Raw genomic sequence first — 18,701 nt, 5'->3', positions numbered from 1 at the left:
AATAAACAGACCATAAAATGTTTATACTGATAATTTCTTTGCCAATGGGCAATTTTACAAAATCAAATTCAGCAGGGGATCAAAACATTTTTATTTCCTTTATTGTACATCTTACCAACCTCAAAGTTTTGAATTAGTTTGTGCTCCTCTGTACCTCATCCTTCAGCATATCCTTCTCTGTTTTTCAGGAGCAGCCAAACCAGGCAAACTTCTCCAACATCTGCACAGGGCTGGAGATTCTTTGCTTCCTTCTCTCAGTACTGCAGCCTCCAGGCATCCTTGCACATTTCAAGCCTCTGCAGCGTGGCATTGCAGCTTGCATGACCTGTGGAAACACCAAAGTGTTGAGGGCAGTCCACTCCCTCCTATCCAGACTCACGAGCACCTTCCCCACAGAACCTAGTGAGTAGATGAAGCTGTGATTGATGATATCTTCACCTAGAGACCTCATTTGGGCAATGCTACAGATATATATGGCGAACAATAATTGCATCATTTGATTTTCTTCAGTGAAAGATGCAGTCTAAAGGCCAGTATTATGGTCAGCAGCTGTTAACAAACACATAAATTTTTTGAATCTCCACAGAGGTTGCGAAATAATAACTTTATACACCAGCGATTATATGTTAAAGCAATATTTCTGTTATCTGTAACCTCTTTATAAGATTGTCCAGGTTGTGCTAGTTTTTCAATTAAACTGTGATATTTATTTACGTTAAAACTTTTTTTCACTAATATTTTGTTTTTTTCTTTAGGCACATCCTCAGTGGCTTCCAAGTATGAGGAGCTGGAGTGTTTGTATGCTGCCGTAGGGAAGGTCATTTATGAAGGCCTCACAAACTATGAGAAAGCCAGCAGCGCTAACCCAACTCAATTGTTCGGTGAGAAAATGTAATAGCTCTACGACATGACCAATGGGAGTTTCTCTGGAAAATCTTTCCCAAGACAAAATAGATGTTATGGTTTTCAAAAGGGTCTTTTACTTCAGTTATATGCAGCAAGCATGCATTACATTTCACAAGATGAATTTTTTTTTTTTTTACTGTATTTTTGATCAAATAAACGCAGTCTTGTTGAGCATTTTTCTAAAACGTGTTCAAAAAAATATCTTGGGTAGTGTGGATCCATTTAAAAAAATACAATTTTATATATATATATATATATATATATATATATATATATATATATATATATATATATATATATATATAATGAAATATCTTTAATTATATTTCATTATTCAAAACAAAAAGTGATAAAACTCTATTGGATAACATTCTAAAGTTACCAGTGTTTCATTTCAGCCCAAAATGGCACCATTGGTCAATAAATGCCTCCTGATTCCGCTCTGGCAGTGCTCTAGAGTTACATTTACCACTGATGTACTCTATGTGTCTCCATCGAGGGTGACTTTTTACATTTATCTTTCCTCCCCAGAGCTGTGATCTAAGAAATGCATTACTCATTTTTTTTTTTTTTTTTTGTCTCCATCCTTACCCGTTAACTCGGTTAGATTTCTTCAGAAACGTCCTTGTAATACAACAACAGGGACAAAGGAGCTGAACCCAAAGTCATTAGCAGGCGCATGTCGCTTGCTGTCCCTGACAGTGTTGTGAGGGCAGCGGGGCGTCATGTTACCAGCTTTTCTCCTCTTTGCTTCCAGGAACGCTGATGATCCTAAAGTCGGCCTGCAGCAACAACTCCAGCTACATCGACCGCCTCATTTCCGTCTTTATGCGCTCCCTGCAGAAGATGGTGAGAGAGCACCTGAACCCACAACCCAACCCTGGAGCTGCTGAAACCAGCACAGGTGACCATACTTTAGACTCTTGGGCCAAGAACGTTTTTCCACCAAAGATACATTAAAAATTGATTTCTCAAGTAGTTGGAATAGTAAAATTTTTTTTTATTATTATAAGGGGCAAAGCACTGTTAGTCTTATTTTTCTTTCTCTGCTCTTGTGTCTAAGGCAGCCCATAGAACTGCTTGCAGGAAAGGCACACAGATAAAGAATAGTCTGAGCAGTAATAACATAACAAATTTGAATTCTCTACTCTGACATCATTTTCTGTCATGAAAATCTTGCCTTTATTATTTTTTTGTAAAAATTTACTTTCAAACCTTTGCTCAGATTAAAAAATAAATTAAAATTATTTGATCATCTTCAGATCATGGCAACAAAAATTTAGGAAATTCAGGTTGATAAATTTAACTGTCAAATTTGTTAGCGCATTATTTGAGAACAATCACACCAAAATGAATGTGAGGCTTTATCTCTACAATGCGTTGTTTTTTTTGTTTTTTTTTTGTGGCAACTGTGAACTGAGGCTTTTTTTTTTGCCTATAAATTCTGAGAAGTTTGGCCATAATCGGCCAAACATCCTGTCCCTCATTTTAGATTAGACTTTTTTTCACCTAACTTAACTCTTTTTCTTCAGACCATGTTGCCAATAGGCAAAACCATTTTCATTTTCCACATCAGCGAATTTGATGGCATGATGCCAGACTGCATCTGAGGCTGTATCTCTGCAAAGCTTTGACACATTGATTCCAAAGTTTGTGGCATTGTCACCCAATACTGACCACACCACATTTGTGGTGAGACCAAATCTGGTGTCAGCGCCAACTATTGATCTAAAGTAATAAGCAAATATCACATTGCAAGTGATGGAATTCAGAGGTTTTCAACCACTTTGCTTCAAGTTGTCTCTAAATGTCTTAAATCATTTTTGTAGTTAGAATGATGGGTCCTCTTCCTCTTGGCCCCGAACTTACAGTCGTTCTTAAATTAAGGCTCTTGACAGTATGATGGAAAAATATGCACTCTTACTGGGACAGCTTTAATCCTGTTGTCTGCAGTCATCTGGAGGAGTTTAAAAAGTGGGCAGAAAGACAAAAAGACACGTTGTCAACTTGGAGCAGAGTGTGAGAGAGAACCGTTTGACTTCAGCATGTGCTGTCCATATTTGACCACTGGGTGCTGCAGGAGGGCCAATCAAATGTTCGGAGACCGGCCCACAAATCCATCCATACTGAGAAACATCTTTTCTGTGATTGAAGTCAAAAAGCTCCCACTGTGTCCACCGGAATATAAAATCCAGACAATCCCATCTGCTCAGTGGCTGCTAGATGCTATTATGGTTTTTAAATGGTAAATGGAGATGGGACTGATCAGACACACACACACACACATATTCGCACACTTTCGGTCCTGTCTGTCCTGTGCTGTCTGAAGGCCTCATGCTGCAATGTCACCCTGACAGCATCGCCCAAGACCCCCTCACAGCGTGAGTCAGCGGCGAACTAGAAATCAGCCTCTAACATATTCTCCCTCAAGGGTTTGACTCATCAGAACAATCACATTTTACCTTGAGCAAATCAAGCAGAAAATACATTCAGAGGCCTGACTAAACTCATAACCCGTCTCCTTTCTGCTACAGCTCTCCATGCTAAAACTCAATCACGTTTCCCCCGTTTTCAGCAGGCAGAATTTTGTATTTTATGGTTCATATCCTCAGCTGTCTTTTACAATTTGTGATGTATGTACGATGGTAGCCTTTGAGATTTATGTAACATATTGCTGTGTGTGTGTGAGCCTGTGTAGTTTTTTCTCTTTTAAGTTTGGAAAATCACAGAAGGCCTGTGAACGAAAGAAATGGAAATAGTATTGCTGCCATGTAATCATGTTCTTCTATGTTTGACTGTAGTGACGAGTGAGTTGGTCATGCTTAGTTTGGATCTGGTAAAGGAGAGGCTGTCGGTCATGAACATGGAAATGAGGAAGAACTTCATCCAGGTCATCCTCACCTCCCTCATCGAGAAATCTCCTGACCCAAAGATTCTTCGAGCTGTGGTGAAGATTGTGGAGGAATGGGTCAAGAACTCAGGCAACACCATGGCTACCAACCAGGTAAAATCTCACAGGCTGCTGCCTCACAAGGAAAATTCTGTTAACACCTGGTGACATATGATGAGGAATTTTCTTTAGGTCTTAACATACTTAAGTGTTCCAAAATGTATGCAGAGATGACATTTACATGTCAACAATTCATGGCTGATTAAAAAAGCAATAAATTATCATAAAAACAAACTAACTCAAGTGCAAGTTCAGTTTAATGTTGTACATGTTTTTTTGTTGAAATTTTAGTTACGATTATTAAGATAGTAACTAAATTTAAATAACTAAGACTTGTTGGGCTACCCCAGAATTGTGCTTCTCCTCCTCCTTGTGCCTGATCCTCTGGCTGAATACTCTGAATACAGCAGTGTTAAACATTTGAGCTCAAAGCCTATCCTGCTGTAAATGAGGCATTGTGTATTCAGTGCGCCGTGGCCCGGACAGCTGAACCCAGGTGTCTGTTCTGTTAGCCTGAGGCGAGAGAGCAGACAGGGAGAAAAAGGAGCCGAGCAAAGGTGCTGCACAGCTCTCCTGATAGATGAAAGATAAATGGACTGTATCAATCCCTTACCCCCTTCTCCTCCTCCTTTTCTATAGTCTTAGGCTCTGTTTGTCTTCGTTTCTCTTCCCTAGGTGCCTAATCCAAGAGAGAAGTCCATTCTGCTGGTGAAAATGATGACCTATATTGAGAAGCGCTTTCCTGACGACCTTGAATTGAATGCCCAGTTCCTGGACCTCGTTAATTACGTCTACAGGTAATTACGCCGATTAATCACAGGGTCCGCTGTCCGCGCTGGCCTTCCATCTATTGCCATTAGCAACAAGACTATGGCCGGTGGGAGGTAGGCCCCATTTTGATTGCTAAAGTTGGGGCTGGTGGTGTTTGAGGGACAGGAGTCATTAGGGGTTACAGTCACCCTGGGCAAGAGAGCATTTCTCCAGCGTCAGGAGTAATTCATCCTGGTGAGAACCCATAGGCTTAAATCAACAGCTCTACTCTGGAACACATGCAGTCCGTAATAGCTGTTGTTTGCTAAAGACCTGCCATGTTGTTTATTGGCACACTGCATTTCACACTGTATCAGAAGGTAAACACAAGCACAATCTCGCAGCTTTTGTCTAAAGCACTTTGGTACTTGTTTTTTTTTTTCCAGAGATGAGAGCCTCTCAGGGAGTGACATCACATCCAAGCTAGAGCCAGCGTTCTTGTCAGGGCTCCGCTGCACCCAGCCGCTGATCAGAGCAAAGTTTTTTGATGTGTTTGATTTATCAATGAAGCGGCGAGTCTACGAGAGGCTTCTGTATATTTGCTGCTCGCAGAATTGGGAGGCCATGGGCAGCCACTTCTGGATCAAGCAGTGCATTGAGGTACAGACACACATTTTATTGAAAAAATAAGAGGAAAACCACACAAAAAATTGACATGAATTCAGTTAAGTCATAGTTAGAGATGCACAAATAGAGGCATTTCTGGAGAAGCGCAATTTATGTTTAGACTTAAAAAAAAGAAAATGTAATATTCAATAAAATAAAGAAAACATTAAATGTTGATTGATTTAAGTAAGCAAATAAATGTATAATATTTAAATGGGAATATAATTGCATTTAAAGCAGTGGTTTGATTTATAATTTCTATTAGGGCTGCACGATTAATCGAATGCGATTTTCATGCACATTTTGTTAGTAAAGCCGGTTCCTTAATCAGCAGTAAATCATCATGACGTGCTTTCAGATGGAGCAGCATTTACCACACAGAAACGTAGTTCACTGACAAGTTATGCAAAAAAATCGCAGACGATTTTATTGCGCGATTATGATATCGTTTGCGTTAATCAGGGGGGTTTGCATAGCTTCTCAGTGAACCGCAGCTCTTTGTAGTAAATGCTGCTCCATCTGCAAGCATGTGAAAATACCACATTTAATAACAAATTTTTACTTCAAACTGGCTTTATAACGTCAGTGGAGTGTTTGAAATAAATCCTTCTGTGAGATGATGTGACTTTTTACAGAGAATAAGGCACGCAACATATTTCATAATATTCTAAGTAGTGTTAAATGCATTCATTGCATTATAAATATATTTAATTTTAATAATCATGACTCCGATAAACTATATATTGTCATCCTCGTGTGTTTATTAGTCACGGTGAATCAATAAAAACAGTTAAATCTAAGAGATTTCAATTTAATTTTGATTTATCGTACAGCCCTAATTACTATAATATAACATTGCATGTCACACAGCAGGATATGTGTACAGATTTTTTTTTAATAAAAATAAATAAATGCCAATGTATTATTCATCTTCAGTCATGTTGTAAACTTTGTGCAGAGTGGATAATACTTCATAATTATGCACATGCTTAAATTACATAGAAGCTAATTGCACCTTGCATAGCAGTTGTTTTCCTCTTGATGATTTTATCAAAACTTCAGCTGGAATTTTAGAGAATTCTTCTTCTGTTGTTAATACATTCACCATGATGTTACAGCTCTGGTATTTGGCCGCTCGGGTCACAATCCATCCATCTCAGCCACAATCAATGCTACTCCGGCTCTTGAATTATTAACGCTGTCCTACACATGGCGCAGCTGTGCCCGCGAATCAACCTGCCGTGATAGACTAGAAGAATGTTCACTGTTGGAGCTCTGTAGACAGTGTCAAGCATTAATATATATATATTTATTTATTTATTAATATGTTCGAAAGTTAAAAATGGCAGTTGTTAAACAATGCTGGCTCATGCAGGTGTCATTTATGTGTGAATGTTAGCTGCTTTCTTCTGAGTGTTGTGATGTTCACAGAAGGAGCAGCTGTTTGCGTGCGTGTTTTAGGAATCAAGGCAGTTCAGAGTTTGATTCTGTCGTCTCTGCTCTACAGCTGCTGCTGGCGGTCTGTGAGAGGAACACCACCATTGGCACCAGCTGCCAGGGCTCCATGCTCCCCTCCATCACCAACGTCATCAACCTGGCTGACAGCCATGACCGTGCAGCCTTCGCCATGGCAACGCATATCAAACAGGAACCTCGTGAGAGAGAAAACAGCGAGACCAAGGAGGAGGTCAGCTGTGCCATTCAGTGTATACAAACATCTGTGCAAAAAGCTTGTTTGTGCCATTTATTGCCTAATTTAGCTGACTCTATTATCACTTTCGGATATATAGAGAAAGTTCTGATTACATTATGACAAAATTTATGTATATGTGTTTAACAAATATCTTAAAATATATATATTACATATTAGACTTAAAATGTGTTATTTTTTTCCTTATTTTTAAGTAAAATAGTAAAATGTATACTGCATATTAAATATATACTTAATAATCATCTGAAATACTGAATACCTAGAAATGCATATTGATGTCTTCTAATGTTTCTAAAAAATAATCATGTTTGTCAACATGTTTATAATCTCATGTCAACATGTCATTAAGTCTTAGTCATAGTATTTCTGTTCAAAATCTACTTCCTTAAATTCAAATATCCTGTATCCTATATCTGACCTCAATTCAAAATCAGGAAATCAAAGGTATTTTCAAATGTGTTCATAGAAGCCTGTTGTAAATGTTGCAAGTTAACATTTTTTCCCCTCCATATTTTGCGTTTTTGTGACCTTTTCCATCTGTAGGATGTGGAGATAGACATTGAACTGGCACCTGGAGACCAGACCAGCCTCCCTAAGACCAAGGAGCAGGCAGAGCGAGACGCAGGCAACCAGCTGCACATGCTCACCAACCGCCATGACAAGTTCCTGGACTCCCTGAGAGAGGTCAAGGTGAGCCATCACCTCAACATATGCCACCCTCATGAGTTCAACCTCAAGCATTAAAAAAAAAACTGTTACATAAAGGACATATGTAGGAATGAGTCACATGCAGAAGTCATACAGTCTTTTGAACTGTGTAGTTTAATATGCGCTTTTGGTTCTGGCTTCTTTCATCTCTAACCTGCTCTTCTTCGTTTGACTGCTCCCTCATAAGCGTCTCCGTTAAAGAGAGTTTGATCAGGCCAACATGGGATTCTGTCTCCAAGCACTTTGAGGTCACAGCGTCATTGATTTCTATTTAATCCTAGACACGGTGCTGCTTTATATGCACCTCTCAAGCTGGCTTTAGATAAATGATGAAGTGAGGAGTTCAAAGCCCTGACCTGGCTGCGTTGCCCACCGGAGCTGCTGTCAGGAACCACAGCACACATTCGAGTTCTGGCTTATGCTAACATCTCCATTCCTCTTGTGGTCAGAGGTCCAAACCTTAACTGCAGTTGTGCCCTAAGAATTATTCAGTGGCAAGAGGTGATGACCAGTCATGCATATGAACATACAGTGATCCTTTATGAAAAGGAATTTTTGAAAAGGGATAGATGGACTCTTTTGTCCTTGAACATCTGGTGTCATGAGTGAAGATGAAATCTTTTTTTTTTTTTTTTTTTTGCTGCAAACGAGACATGATACATATAGGAAACAAGTATAAAGAATAGAGTGTGTTAAGCAGGGTTTTATAGATAAACCAAAACCGTAACATTTTGTTACTTGAAATAAATGTTATATTATATATGCAAAGCATATTTTATTTTCTATTTCATTTTCATTTCGGTTAGCTTTATTTAGTAAAATAACAAACTAAAACAAATGCAAAAACAAAGTATGTATACACAGTTAAGAATAAAAACTAATAGACGTTCATTAACGGATGTTTCCTGGTAGACTTTGGAACTGAGACAAGGCGCACTTCTGTAAATCGCCTGAGCTGGCACGGTTATCAGCCAATGCGATAATCTCAAGTGGCTAAATGTCGGTTGATTAATGGACGATATATTGCTTATCTTTTAAATGAGTCTCTTGTGTGTGTAATCAGACGGGAGCACTGCTGAATGCACTGGTTCAGTTGTGCCACATCTCCACCCCATTGGCTGAGAAGACCTGGGTCCAGCTCTTCCCCCGGCTGTGGAAGATTCTGTCGGACCGCCAGCAGCATGTGAGTCCTTCACTTCTCCAAACAGTTGGACATTTTCCATGTAGATGCAGATTATGACTGCTGCTCATTTTAACTTGACCTTTGTTGTTGTTTAAGTGTAGACTGCCTGTTTTACTACTAATAATGCATATCACTGCAGAATCAGCATGCAAAATGTGTGTTAATGGTGTCAGAGGTTGTGCCTATCCGCTCATCTTGGAGACCTTTGCATGGGTGGGGGGTCTGGCGGGCTGTCTTTCTGCCCCTGCCGATGAACTTAAACAGGCAGCATTTGCTAATGAGCAGAAATTAAACCTTTTATGCAAATATCTGAGTTTAATGGACCAGATGTCTTAAGTATAAGAATTCTCATTAAAGGGGTTTAATTTAGAATGACTGAGGCTATAGACTATTACAGCAATTTGTTTGTAGTAGGTATAAAATACTAGAACGCATTTACTGCATCATTACTACAGTCTTTTTCTGTAATAATAATCAGACTGTTTTTATTATCATTAATTATTTATTTATTTCGATGTATATATTTAGGCTGATTACATTAAACTATTTTGTCTGTCTGTCAATCAGTCCGTCAATAAATAAATCATTTTTAAAAATAAAGTAATTAACTTAAATAGATTTGCTGATTATTTTTACTTTTACAAATTTATAGTATGAGTATTCATTTTGAAATTTGCTGAAGATTACATGTGATGGCATTTTTGCTTTTTTATGTGATTAGGTGTTGGCAAAGGTAAACCAAATATAAAAATAATGGAAATCAACATTAATTATTAAAAATCCGATACTGAAAGTTTTCTCACATCAGCCAATGACTAATATTGTACCAATTTTTCATGCATCTCTAATTCTGCTCTTATGTATCCCTTTTTGCAGGCACTCTCGGGTGAGATGGGTCCGTTCCTGTGTAGCGGTAGTCATCAAGCTCAGAGAGATTGCCAGCCCAGTGCTCTAAACTGCTTTGTGGAGGCCATGTCCCAGTGCGTGCCACCCATACCCATCAGGCCCTGCGTGCTGAAGTACTTAGGAAAGACCCATAATCTATGGTTACGCTCCACCCTGATGCTGGAGCAGCAAGCTTTTGAGAAAGGCCTTAGCTTGCACATCAAACCCAAACAGAGCACAGAGTTCTACGAGCAGGAAAGCATCACTCCTCCACAGCAGGTACAGTGATGCATGAGCCCTTCTTTTGTCTTTTTTGCCATTGATATTCTTGGCAGAGGAAGTTTTGTGTTCTGAAGGCTCCCCAGTGTCACTCAAAATGACCTTGTGTGCTGAATTTCCAATTGGCTTTGTTTTGACCTGTCACTGAGTTCAGTTTGAAGTATCCCAGCATTCAAGCTGCTTATGCTAAGCAGTCGTCTCATTGGGACACCTCTGAATATGGATGTGTTTGTCCCCTATATTCTTTGAAGATGTGTTCTTGTGTTCCCTCAGGAGATCCTCGACTCGCTGGCGGAGCTCTATTCCCTACTGCAGGAAGAGGACATGTGGGCGGGGCTTTGGCAGAAGAGATGCAAGTTCCCTGAGACGAGCACAGCCATTGCGTACGAGCAGCATGGCTTCTTTGAACAGGTGAGAGACTGAAAATGTTGTGTCGCCCTGCATGTATTTGGAAAAATTTGAATGAATAAATCAAAAAGAAGGGCTTCTCACTTATTTAAATCATGATATGGACTAGGGTCTGTAAATATTAAACTGCAAAAAGGCGGTTCAAATTTCATGTGATTGCACTTTTTACATTTTTTTTCATATTTTTAATTTATATTTTAATTACATTATTAAATTCTTCATTAGACATTATACCTCAGTAAAATGTAATCAAACCTTTAAAAAAGCAACAAAAACAAAAAACAAAAAAAAACATTAATTTGGGAAGCACAGAATTTGGGAAGCCATCAAAAATTTCTCAGGGCCCTGTGTATAATAATAATACTACGTCCATCATCATTAGGCTCAAGAAACCTACGAGAAGGCAATGGAGAAAGCTCGCAAAGAGCACAATGTCTCACCAGCCATCTTTCCAGAGTACCAGCTGTGGGAGGATCACTGGATACGGTACGTTGAATGTCCACAGCTCTGATTCAACACTTGAGACTTACACTGATAAGTGAGTTTGCCAAGCAGTACTACTAAGAATATACTGCACCAGGGCAACAAAATCACTGCCAATAAAACACCAATATTTTTAAGATACAGCTGTGTGGATTAACCAAGAACCAAATTGACTAATAGAGGTTGACCAAAATTACACTCTCAAAGTTTTGTTTTGCATTGCTAAGTACAAAAATGGTAGTGTAAGTTAAATGTGTCACACATGGAAGTGGTCGGCTGCTCCCATCACCACCCCACACACATTTAATGAAATATTATGTTGACTTCCAGTTGTTCTAAAGAGCTGAACCAGTGGGAGCCTTTGACAGAATATGGGCAATCTAAAGGCCATAACAACCCGTATCTGGTGCTGGAGTGTGCCTGGAGAGTGTCCAACTGGGCTGCAATGAAAGAGGCTCTAGTGCAGGTAAACTCCGTACCACACTCCATTCAGCAAAGGCTCATAAGTAATTGGACATGTTTTATTTGAGGAACTGTGTGCTTGATCTGAATACTCTCAACCAGTCTATAGATATATGCACTACCATTAAATGTTTGGAGGCAGTAATTATTTTAATGTTTAAAGAAATCTTCAATGCTTACCAAGGCAATTAATTGATCAGAAATACAGTAAAAGTTGAAACATTTAATATTGTGAAGCTTTAGAAGCAATTTAAAAAACTGTTTTCTAGTTATACATTTTAAATGTATTTTATGTGATGCAAAGCTGAATTTTCAGCAGCCATTTCTCTTCAGTGTCACATGATCATTCAAAAATCATTCTAATATGCTTATTTGCTCAAACTTTTCTTATCAATTTAAACAAAAAAATTGCAGTCTGCTCTGTTGCTCCACTTAGGTGCGCTGCATCCTGATTGGTTCAGATAATATAATGCGGGGAAAATCTTGCTATAAAGCGATTTAGAAATCGTGCACACTCAAATCGCGATTTTATTTAGATTCTGATTAATTGCACAGCCCTTATATATATATATATATATATATATATATATATATATATATATATATATATATATATATATATATATATATATATATATATAATTATTAAAAATGTGTATGGATACTGGATTTTATTGGAGTAATTTGCACATATTTCCAGCCCAGTCAGATAACCTAAAACTATAGTTATGAGTTTACTGTAGCACCTCAAATGATTATTGGAGTTTCACCATATTGCAGAATGTGAACGCGAACCACTTTCATTATGCAGAAAGTCACACTCTAACTGTGCTTGCCGAATTGTTTATGACTGTTCAGAATTGTAGCCTTGTCGTCGCTGGGTAATTTATGGGCTTCACTTCTAAAACAAAGTAGAAAATGTGTGTGATAGGGGCTGGACACATTATAAATACTCTTGGCTCTTGTTCAAGGAGACTTGGAACGAATCCATTCAGGTTTCTGTCCTAAGGTGACACCTAATTAAATTGTCCAGCCCAGCACCCCTCCCACTCCTCTTCCCCCTCTTCCCTCTCCGTTCGCTTTGCATCTAATATTTACGGATACGTGCTTGAATAATTGCTCAAACATCTGCTGGGAAGTGATTTGTTTTCTCCGTTCCAGGGCAGGCTGCTTGGCAGCAGCAGTTGCTCTCAGGAAGTTTAAATGTCCCCTCTTTCAATTAAAGGCGGGTGGATAAGGCCAGCCCTGACGCAGGGTTATTTATCAAATGACGGTCGTGATAAGTGTGCACTGACCAAAGAGAGTAAATCCCTTCACATCATCATACTGTACAATGCCTGCAACCTATAACGACATATTATTCTCCCTACGACCACCTATTTAGCTTGAATTGCAGTGTGCAGCACTCACTATGAAATAAGATGACCAGATGACCATGAGCAAAAACTGAGGCACACATGCTGTTCAAATCATAGAGATTTTAGTTTAAAATAAATATTTATAGCAATTAAACCAGAGCTAAGATTAGTTTCCCAGTACAGTTCAAGTGTTGGGGTCAGCGTCTGTATATACAGTATTTATTTCAAATAAATTCTGTTCTTTTGAGCTACCTGTTAACCAAGGAATCCTGAAAAAGTGTTAAGGTTTCCACTAGGGATGGGCGATATGACCAGAATCTTATGTCGTGATATGAGTAATTTTATTTCAGGGTGATGGTATGTCACAATTACTTTTGCTTAAAATAAGGTCTTTGATTTCAAAATTTTTGATACCATAGAAATATCGTAATTCTTGTCACCACTGTCAGCATATCACACACACGCACGCACGTTTGTTTTTGTGAAAAGTGGGGAGATCCCATAGGCATAATGGTTTTTATAATGCAGAAACTGCATATTCTATCGCCCTTCATCAACCCTACCCCTAACCCTCACAGGAAACTTTGTGCATTTTTACTTTCTCAAAAAAAATACTCATTCTGTATGATTTATAAGCGTTTTGAAAAATGGGGACATGGGTTATGTCCTCATAAGTCACCCTCTCCTCGTAATACCTGTGTCATACCCATGTCATTATACAAAGTTGTGTCCTGATATGTCACAAAAACATGCCCACACACACACACACACACAAAAGAATACTAGCCTAAACTAAAAAGACTCAAGCTCACTGAAGTCAAGTAAACCATCAGTGATTAAATAAGAATAAGAAACGAATTACAAGTAATGGAACAAAAAAACTACAGTAGAAAAACTAAGAAATTATATATACATTAAACAAATCAGATGAATAAAAACACTACATATTCTTTACTGAGTAAATTAAATATTCTGTATATTTCTGCTTATTAAAGTTACAAAAGTGATTAACATGAATGACAGAAAGCAGGAATTTTAGACTGCTATCACTTTAAGAGCTGTCCGGATTCAATATACTGTTACATGTGTTTTCCTTCTCAATTAATTTCGTAATGATCATGTGACACTAAAGACTAAAGTAATGGTTGTTTAAACTTCTGCTTTGCCATCACAGAACTAAATTAGATTTTTAAATATAGTAAAATAGCAAACGGTTGTTATAAATTATACAATTATTTCTCAGTATTTCTGTTTTTGATTAAATAAATGCAACCTTGGTGAGCTTAAAATACTTATTTTTAAAAACAAGAACGTAACCAAGTGAGTGTAGTGTATGCTGATGTAGCTGTGTTTATGTGTGCATTAGGTGGAGCTGAGCTGTCCAAAGGAGATGGCCTGGAAGGTGAATATGCATCGTGGTTACCTGGCCATCTGTCACCCCGAGGAGCAGCAGCTGAACTTCATTGAGCGGCTAGTGGAGATGGCCAGCAGTCTGGCCATCAGAGAATGGAGGAGACTGCCACACATCGTCTCTCACGTGCACACACCTCTGCTGCAGGTGAGGACCGTCAGCATGTGAGCTGACAAACAGCCTTTAACTGGACATTCCCCATCTGTAATTCAACATTCTTGAGGGTGTTTTTCACTTTTTCAAGCAGGGCAACTCAATCAGAGCACCACTAGCGACCCAATCTAAATTGATTGTCAGTTTTAAGTAATGATATCTCAAAAGCAGATCCTCCGTTTAGATACCTAGGCTGACAAGCATAAGACTCGGGCAACCTCATTTCATTTGCGAGTGTGTGACTTCATACAAACCCTTCTTGCAGAGAGAACGAGTGGTTAAAGCTGACACTTTGCTTATAATTGCCTTTTTCGCTATGCATTTCTGCACAATATCACTTCTTTCTTTATCAGACCAGGTCCCTTCTTCCCCTCTCCCTCTTTTTAGCCCTTTAGCCCTTTCTAAAATGGCTGAGATAGTGTTGACTGCACCATTGTGGTGCTCAATAGGCAGCTTGTATTAATATTCAGCGGAAAGAACAGCCTCCTGACTGCCACACGCATAATCAGGCAGAGCACACAATGGGAAGGAGCGGAGGTGATGTGTGCCTGTAGATTAGGGTAATGTGTGAGAGCTGTCCACGCACCACATCCTCTGGGGACTGTTAGAGACTCTTGAGCTCGGCTTTGGTGCGATGGCAAATATGACCGCCAAACTGAGGAAATGAGACGTTGTAGTTGGAGATTGTGATTACACCACGCAGTATGTTATGGGGAATGGCTGATGGTTCTGTGGCCACAAACTAGGTCTGCACAATAAATCGAGTTTCTAATTGCGATTACAATTACGGATGCCACAATTTCGTAATCGTTCAAAGCAGCAATTAATCGTTCAAAGTCCACTTGTGTTATTCTGCATGTTTAAGATTTTTTTCTTTCTACATGTTATCTTAAGGGTTTTTCAATTGTTTTAATTTAGTTTTAGTACAACATTATTATACAATCATATGAACCAAGAAACCAATCCAATGAATAGTTGACATTTGAGGCTTATTACTATAGCTTTGAGTTACCGTTTTCAGCTTGTTTATTTTCATATGAAAATACGGCATGCAGTTGCATCCAACAATGGTATGAACTTAATTTGATGTAAATTGTGATAATCATAATTAATAATCGCAATTACAATTACAAGGGAATAATCAACAATTATGATTACTGTCATAAACATGTAGACCATCCACAAACACAAAAAAGTGTTAAAATATAAGCTCCAAAGGAGAAGTGTGCAAGCGGTTTACTACAAATATCCAGAAATCAAACTTGAATGTGTGCTGAAAGATGATCTTACATTATATCCAGCAGTTTTACATTAAAATGAAATAAAAAATACTTATAAATTAATTATCTACATTTCAATGTAAAAACATACAAAAGATGTAAGAAGATATGCTCACACTCACTATTTTTTTTCTCTGCTTGTGATATGGTAAATATGATTCAAAATAAAATACTATAGAATACTAATCACAATTCAGTATCCAAATGTAATGTCGTCACTGAAAGTTATGTTTGGTCTTTCAAAATTGTAGAGTTTATTAAGTTATATATAACAACAAAGTGAATTAAATTGATTCATTTAACCAGTCAGAGAAGTTAAATAGTGTAGGTAAAGAACCAGCTCCTCTTAAAATTCATTTTTGGCCAGACTTTGTCGGCTGTTTTAGCCGTGCCTTCAGAAATTCAGTCATTGCCCCAAAGCCATTGACTTCATAATTTAATTTGCTGATAATTGAATCTGTTTACACCTGCACTCCTTAATGCAACAATACCGGAAAACCAAGTCCAATAAGAGTGATTGGAAGGGACGTGAGAGGCAGACAGGAGCAGTGAGACAGAGAGTGAGAACGCCACCAAGTTTAAAACAGCTAGTAATTACTTTTCCCCATCAGATAGTGTTTGATTAAATACCTGCAAGAAAATTAAATTTACATGATGAATGGGCACTCAGACTGAAGGTTATAATGTGCCATCAGCTGATATTACCAGATAATTGTGAAAAATATTGTATTACTTAATTTATTTTGTTTTGGGGGGGATTTGATTTGGCAAGTCCATAGACTGATTTGAGGCATTTATCTTGTAAAGCAGGCATTACTATTGAACGGATTGTTTTTGGATGCGTGTATGGCATAATTCATTATCACAGCTCAAGCTTCTCATGGTAAACCCTCATGAATCACCTTGTAAGTGCCAGACTCCCTCCCTCACGTCTTTCTTTTCCAATTCGCACAGGAGATTAAAGATTCATGTGGCATTTTGGTTGGAGTTTGGTGTGTGTTTACTGGCTGATATGTTATGTTCATGCATCGGTAGTTTGTGAGGAATGGGTAGTGTTTTTTGGGTCACTGTGGCTGGGGTCCTCTCCTGGTTTGGTCTAAGTGTCGTATAAGAGCTTGATTAGGCATAGGGAATAGACACTTCACTTGTGCACTTCCCTCTCTCTGCCCGTTCTCTGAGTGAATGGCTTTTAAGATACTTTGATCCATCCATTCGTTCAGCCACCTCGAGACTTCGTTTCTCTATTTCTTTTTCTTTCTCAATAGGAATCATAAGCCTCTAATACAGTCTCAGTAATGGATTTCGGAGAGCTCGGTGTGTGTGATATATGGATTCTTGGAAAACTGTAGCCCTTAGAATTAAACTGAGCAGGCGCTTTAAAGAGAGCTTGTGGATGTTTACTAACTACATTCAGATTCTCATCTGTTTATTCCCTGGTTATTGTTATTCAGGCAGCACAACAGATTATTGAGCTACAAGAAGCCGCTCAGATTAATGCAGGCCTTCAGCCCGCCAACCTGGGCCGCAACACCAGCCTCCACGACATGAAGACCGTGGTGAAAACCTGGAGAAACAGGCTCCCGATTGTCTCCGATGACCTCTCCCATTGGAGCAGCATCTTTATGTGGCGGCAGCACCACTATCAGGGTATGCCAGGATATGGAAATAAATTCCAGTGACAAAATAATGATTATATTAGCACTTTTGATCCAATTTAATTTTTTTTTTCCTTTTCTTGCAGCCATTGTGACCGCTTATGAAACCAACACGCAACATGATCCAAACACTAACAACGCCATGCTTGGAGTGCATGCCTCCGCATCCGCCATTATTCAGTATGGGAAGATCGCCCGGAAGCAAGGTCTGGTCAACGTTGCTTTGGACATCCTGAGTCGCATCCACACCATCCCCACCGTGCCTATTGTAGACTGCTTCCAGAAGATCCGTCAGCAGGTTAAATGCTACTTGCAGTTGGCAGGAGTAATGGGCAAGAATGAATGCATGCAGGTGAGTGAACTATAGCATGACTGCATCGTTTCAGAATCAATTAGTCATTAGTTTTCTTGAATGACTAGTCATCTAATCTTTCTTAAGGATAACCTGTGTAATTACTGTGGCTTTGGGGTCAGACACAGATCTGAAGCATCTCTTAGAGCATTCTGTATTCTAATGAAGCTGGATAGGGGGATTTCATGGGTAAAATTCATTGTCATAAAAGGACAGGACTAGATTTGTAACTACATCATTTTTGCGTTCGATTGCTACATGTGTGCAGTCTGTGCACATGTCATCAGAGAAGAGATGATCCTGTGAGGGGGAGGGAAGTTCAATACCAAATCTAGTTTGCTTTGCCGACACACCTGCTGATTTTGCTGTTAGCCGGACTCTCTTAATCCAAATAACGCTGCTCTCATTACGGAGAGAATGACTGCGGTGCTGTCACAGTAAGGAATGCATTCCAAACAGTGTAAGGAATGGGCTGCTAGCTGCAGCATTCGCTTAAGCCTGATTAATGGAGCTGCCTCAACTGAGCTCAAGTCATTAAAGTACCATTGGATTTAATAAGTCTCTCTCTCTCTCTCAGCTATCACTTGGACCTGTTCTGTTCCCTTTATAATTTCTCTGGCACACTCTAAGCCACTGGCTCTCACCTGGGAGTCTTAGATTGAGCTACAGAGATGTCTACAACAGATATACTCTGTTGTCAGTGGTGTTGACTTTTGATGTATAGGAATTCTAGTTCAGAAAACTACTCATTGGCTGAGTCTGGCCCATCCATTTTGAAGGATGTAGTATCATTCTTTATGAGAAAATGGAAAAATATGAAATGTACTTTGAGGGATTTTAAATGTAATCATTGTTATTGTGTTAACAGGGTCTGGAGGTGATTGAGTCCACTAACCTGAAGTACTTCACCAAGGAGATGACCGCTGAGTTCTACGCTCTCAAGGGCATGTTCTTAGCCCAGATCAATAAGTAAGAGTTGATCCCTGGCTTTGTTCATCTTTTCTTCTTTTCTACCTGTCACTTTGAGTCTTCTCCTTATCGCCCTCATTCGCTCTCTCTTTGTCTTTAATTGACGCCACCTTCGTTATCTTTTATTTTGTG

At 38.9% G+C, this 18,701-nt stretch overlaps 1 protein-coding gene across 5 annotated transcripts in view; it reads left to right on the top strand.

Moving 5' to 3' along the window:
- Positions 1 to 18,701, top strand: part of LOC127968975 (transformation/transcription domain-associated protein) — a 76,386-nt gene that overhangs the window by 37,542 nt on the left and 20,143 nt on the right. For all 5 annotated transcript variants that reach the window (XM_052570486.1, XM_052570482.1, XM_052570481.1 and 2 more), the window contains exons 44-60: positions 189 to 402; positions 756 to 881; positions 1,664 to 1,810; positions 3,708 to 3,910; positions 4,532 to 4,653; positions 5,053 to 5,266; positions 6,780 to 6,959; positions 7,527 to 7,673; positions 8,755 to 8,874; positions 9,751 to 10,038; positions 10,312 to 10,449; positions 10,829 to 10,932; positions 11,260 to 11,395; positions 14,116 to 14,307; positions 17,045 to 17,240; positions 17,335 to 17,600; positions 18,469 to 18,569. In XM_052570486.1, the coding sequence (XP_052426446.1) occupies positions 189 to 402; positions 756 to 881; positions 1,664 to 1,810; positions 3,708 to 3,910; positions 4,532 to 4,653; positions 5,053 to 5,266; positions 6,780 to 6,959; positions 7,527 to 7,673; positions 8,755 to 8,874; positions 9,751 to 10,038; positions 10,312 to 10,449; positions 10,829 to 10,932; positions 11,260 to 11,395; positions 14,116 to 14,307; positions 17,045 to 17,240; positions 17,335 to 17,600; positions 18,469 to 18,569 (2,894 nt within the window). The remainder of the gene's footprint in view (positions 1 to 188; positions 403 to 755; positions 882 to 1,663; positions 1,811 to 3,707; positions 3,911 to 4,531; positions 4,654 to 5,052; positions 5,267 to 6,779; positions 6,960 to 7,526; positions 7,674 to 8,754; positions 8,875 to 9,750; positions 10,039 to 10,311; positions 10,450 to 10,828; positions 10,933 to 11,259; positions 11,396 to 14,115; positions 14,308 to 17,044; positions 17,241 to 17,334; positions 17,601 to 18,468; positions 18,570 to 18,701) is intronic.

The sequence above is a fragment of the Carassius gibelio genome, chromosome B12, assembly GCF_023724105.1.
Source record: "Carassius gibelio isolate Cgi1373 ecotype wild population from Czech Republic chromosome B12, carGib1.2-hapl.c, whole genome shotgun sequence".
Taxonomy (NCBI): domain Eukaryota; kingdom Metazoa; phylum Chordata; class Actinopteri; order Cypriniformes; family Cyprinidae; genus Carassius; species Carassius gibelio.
This window is presented reverse-complemented; position numbering and strand designations above follow the sequence as displayed.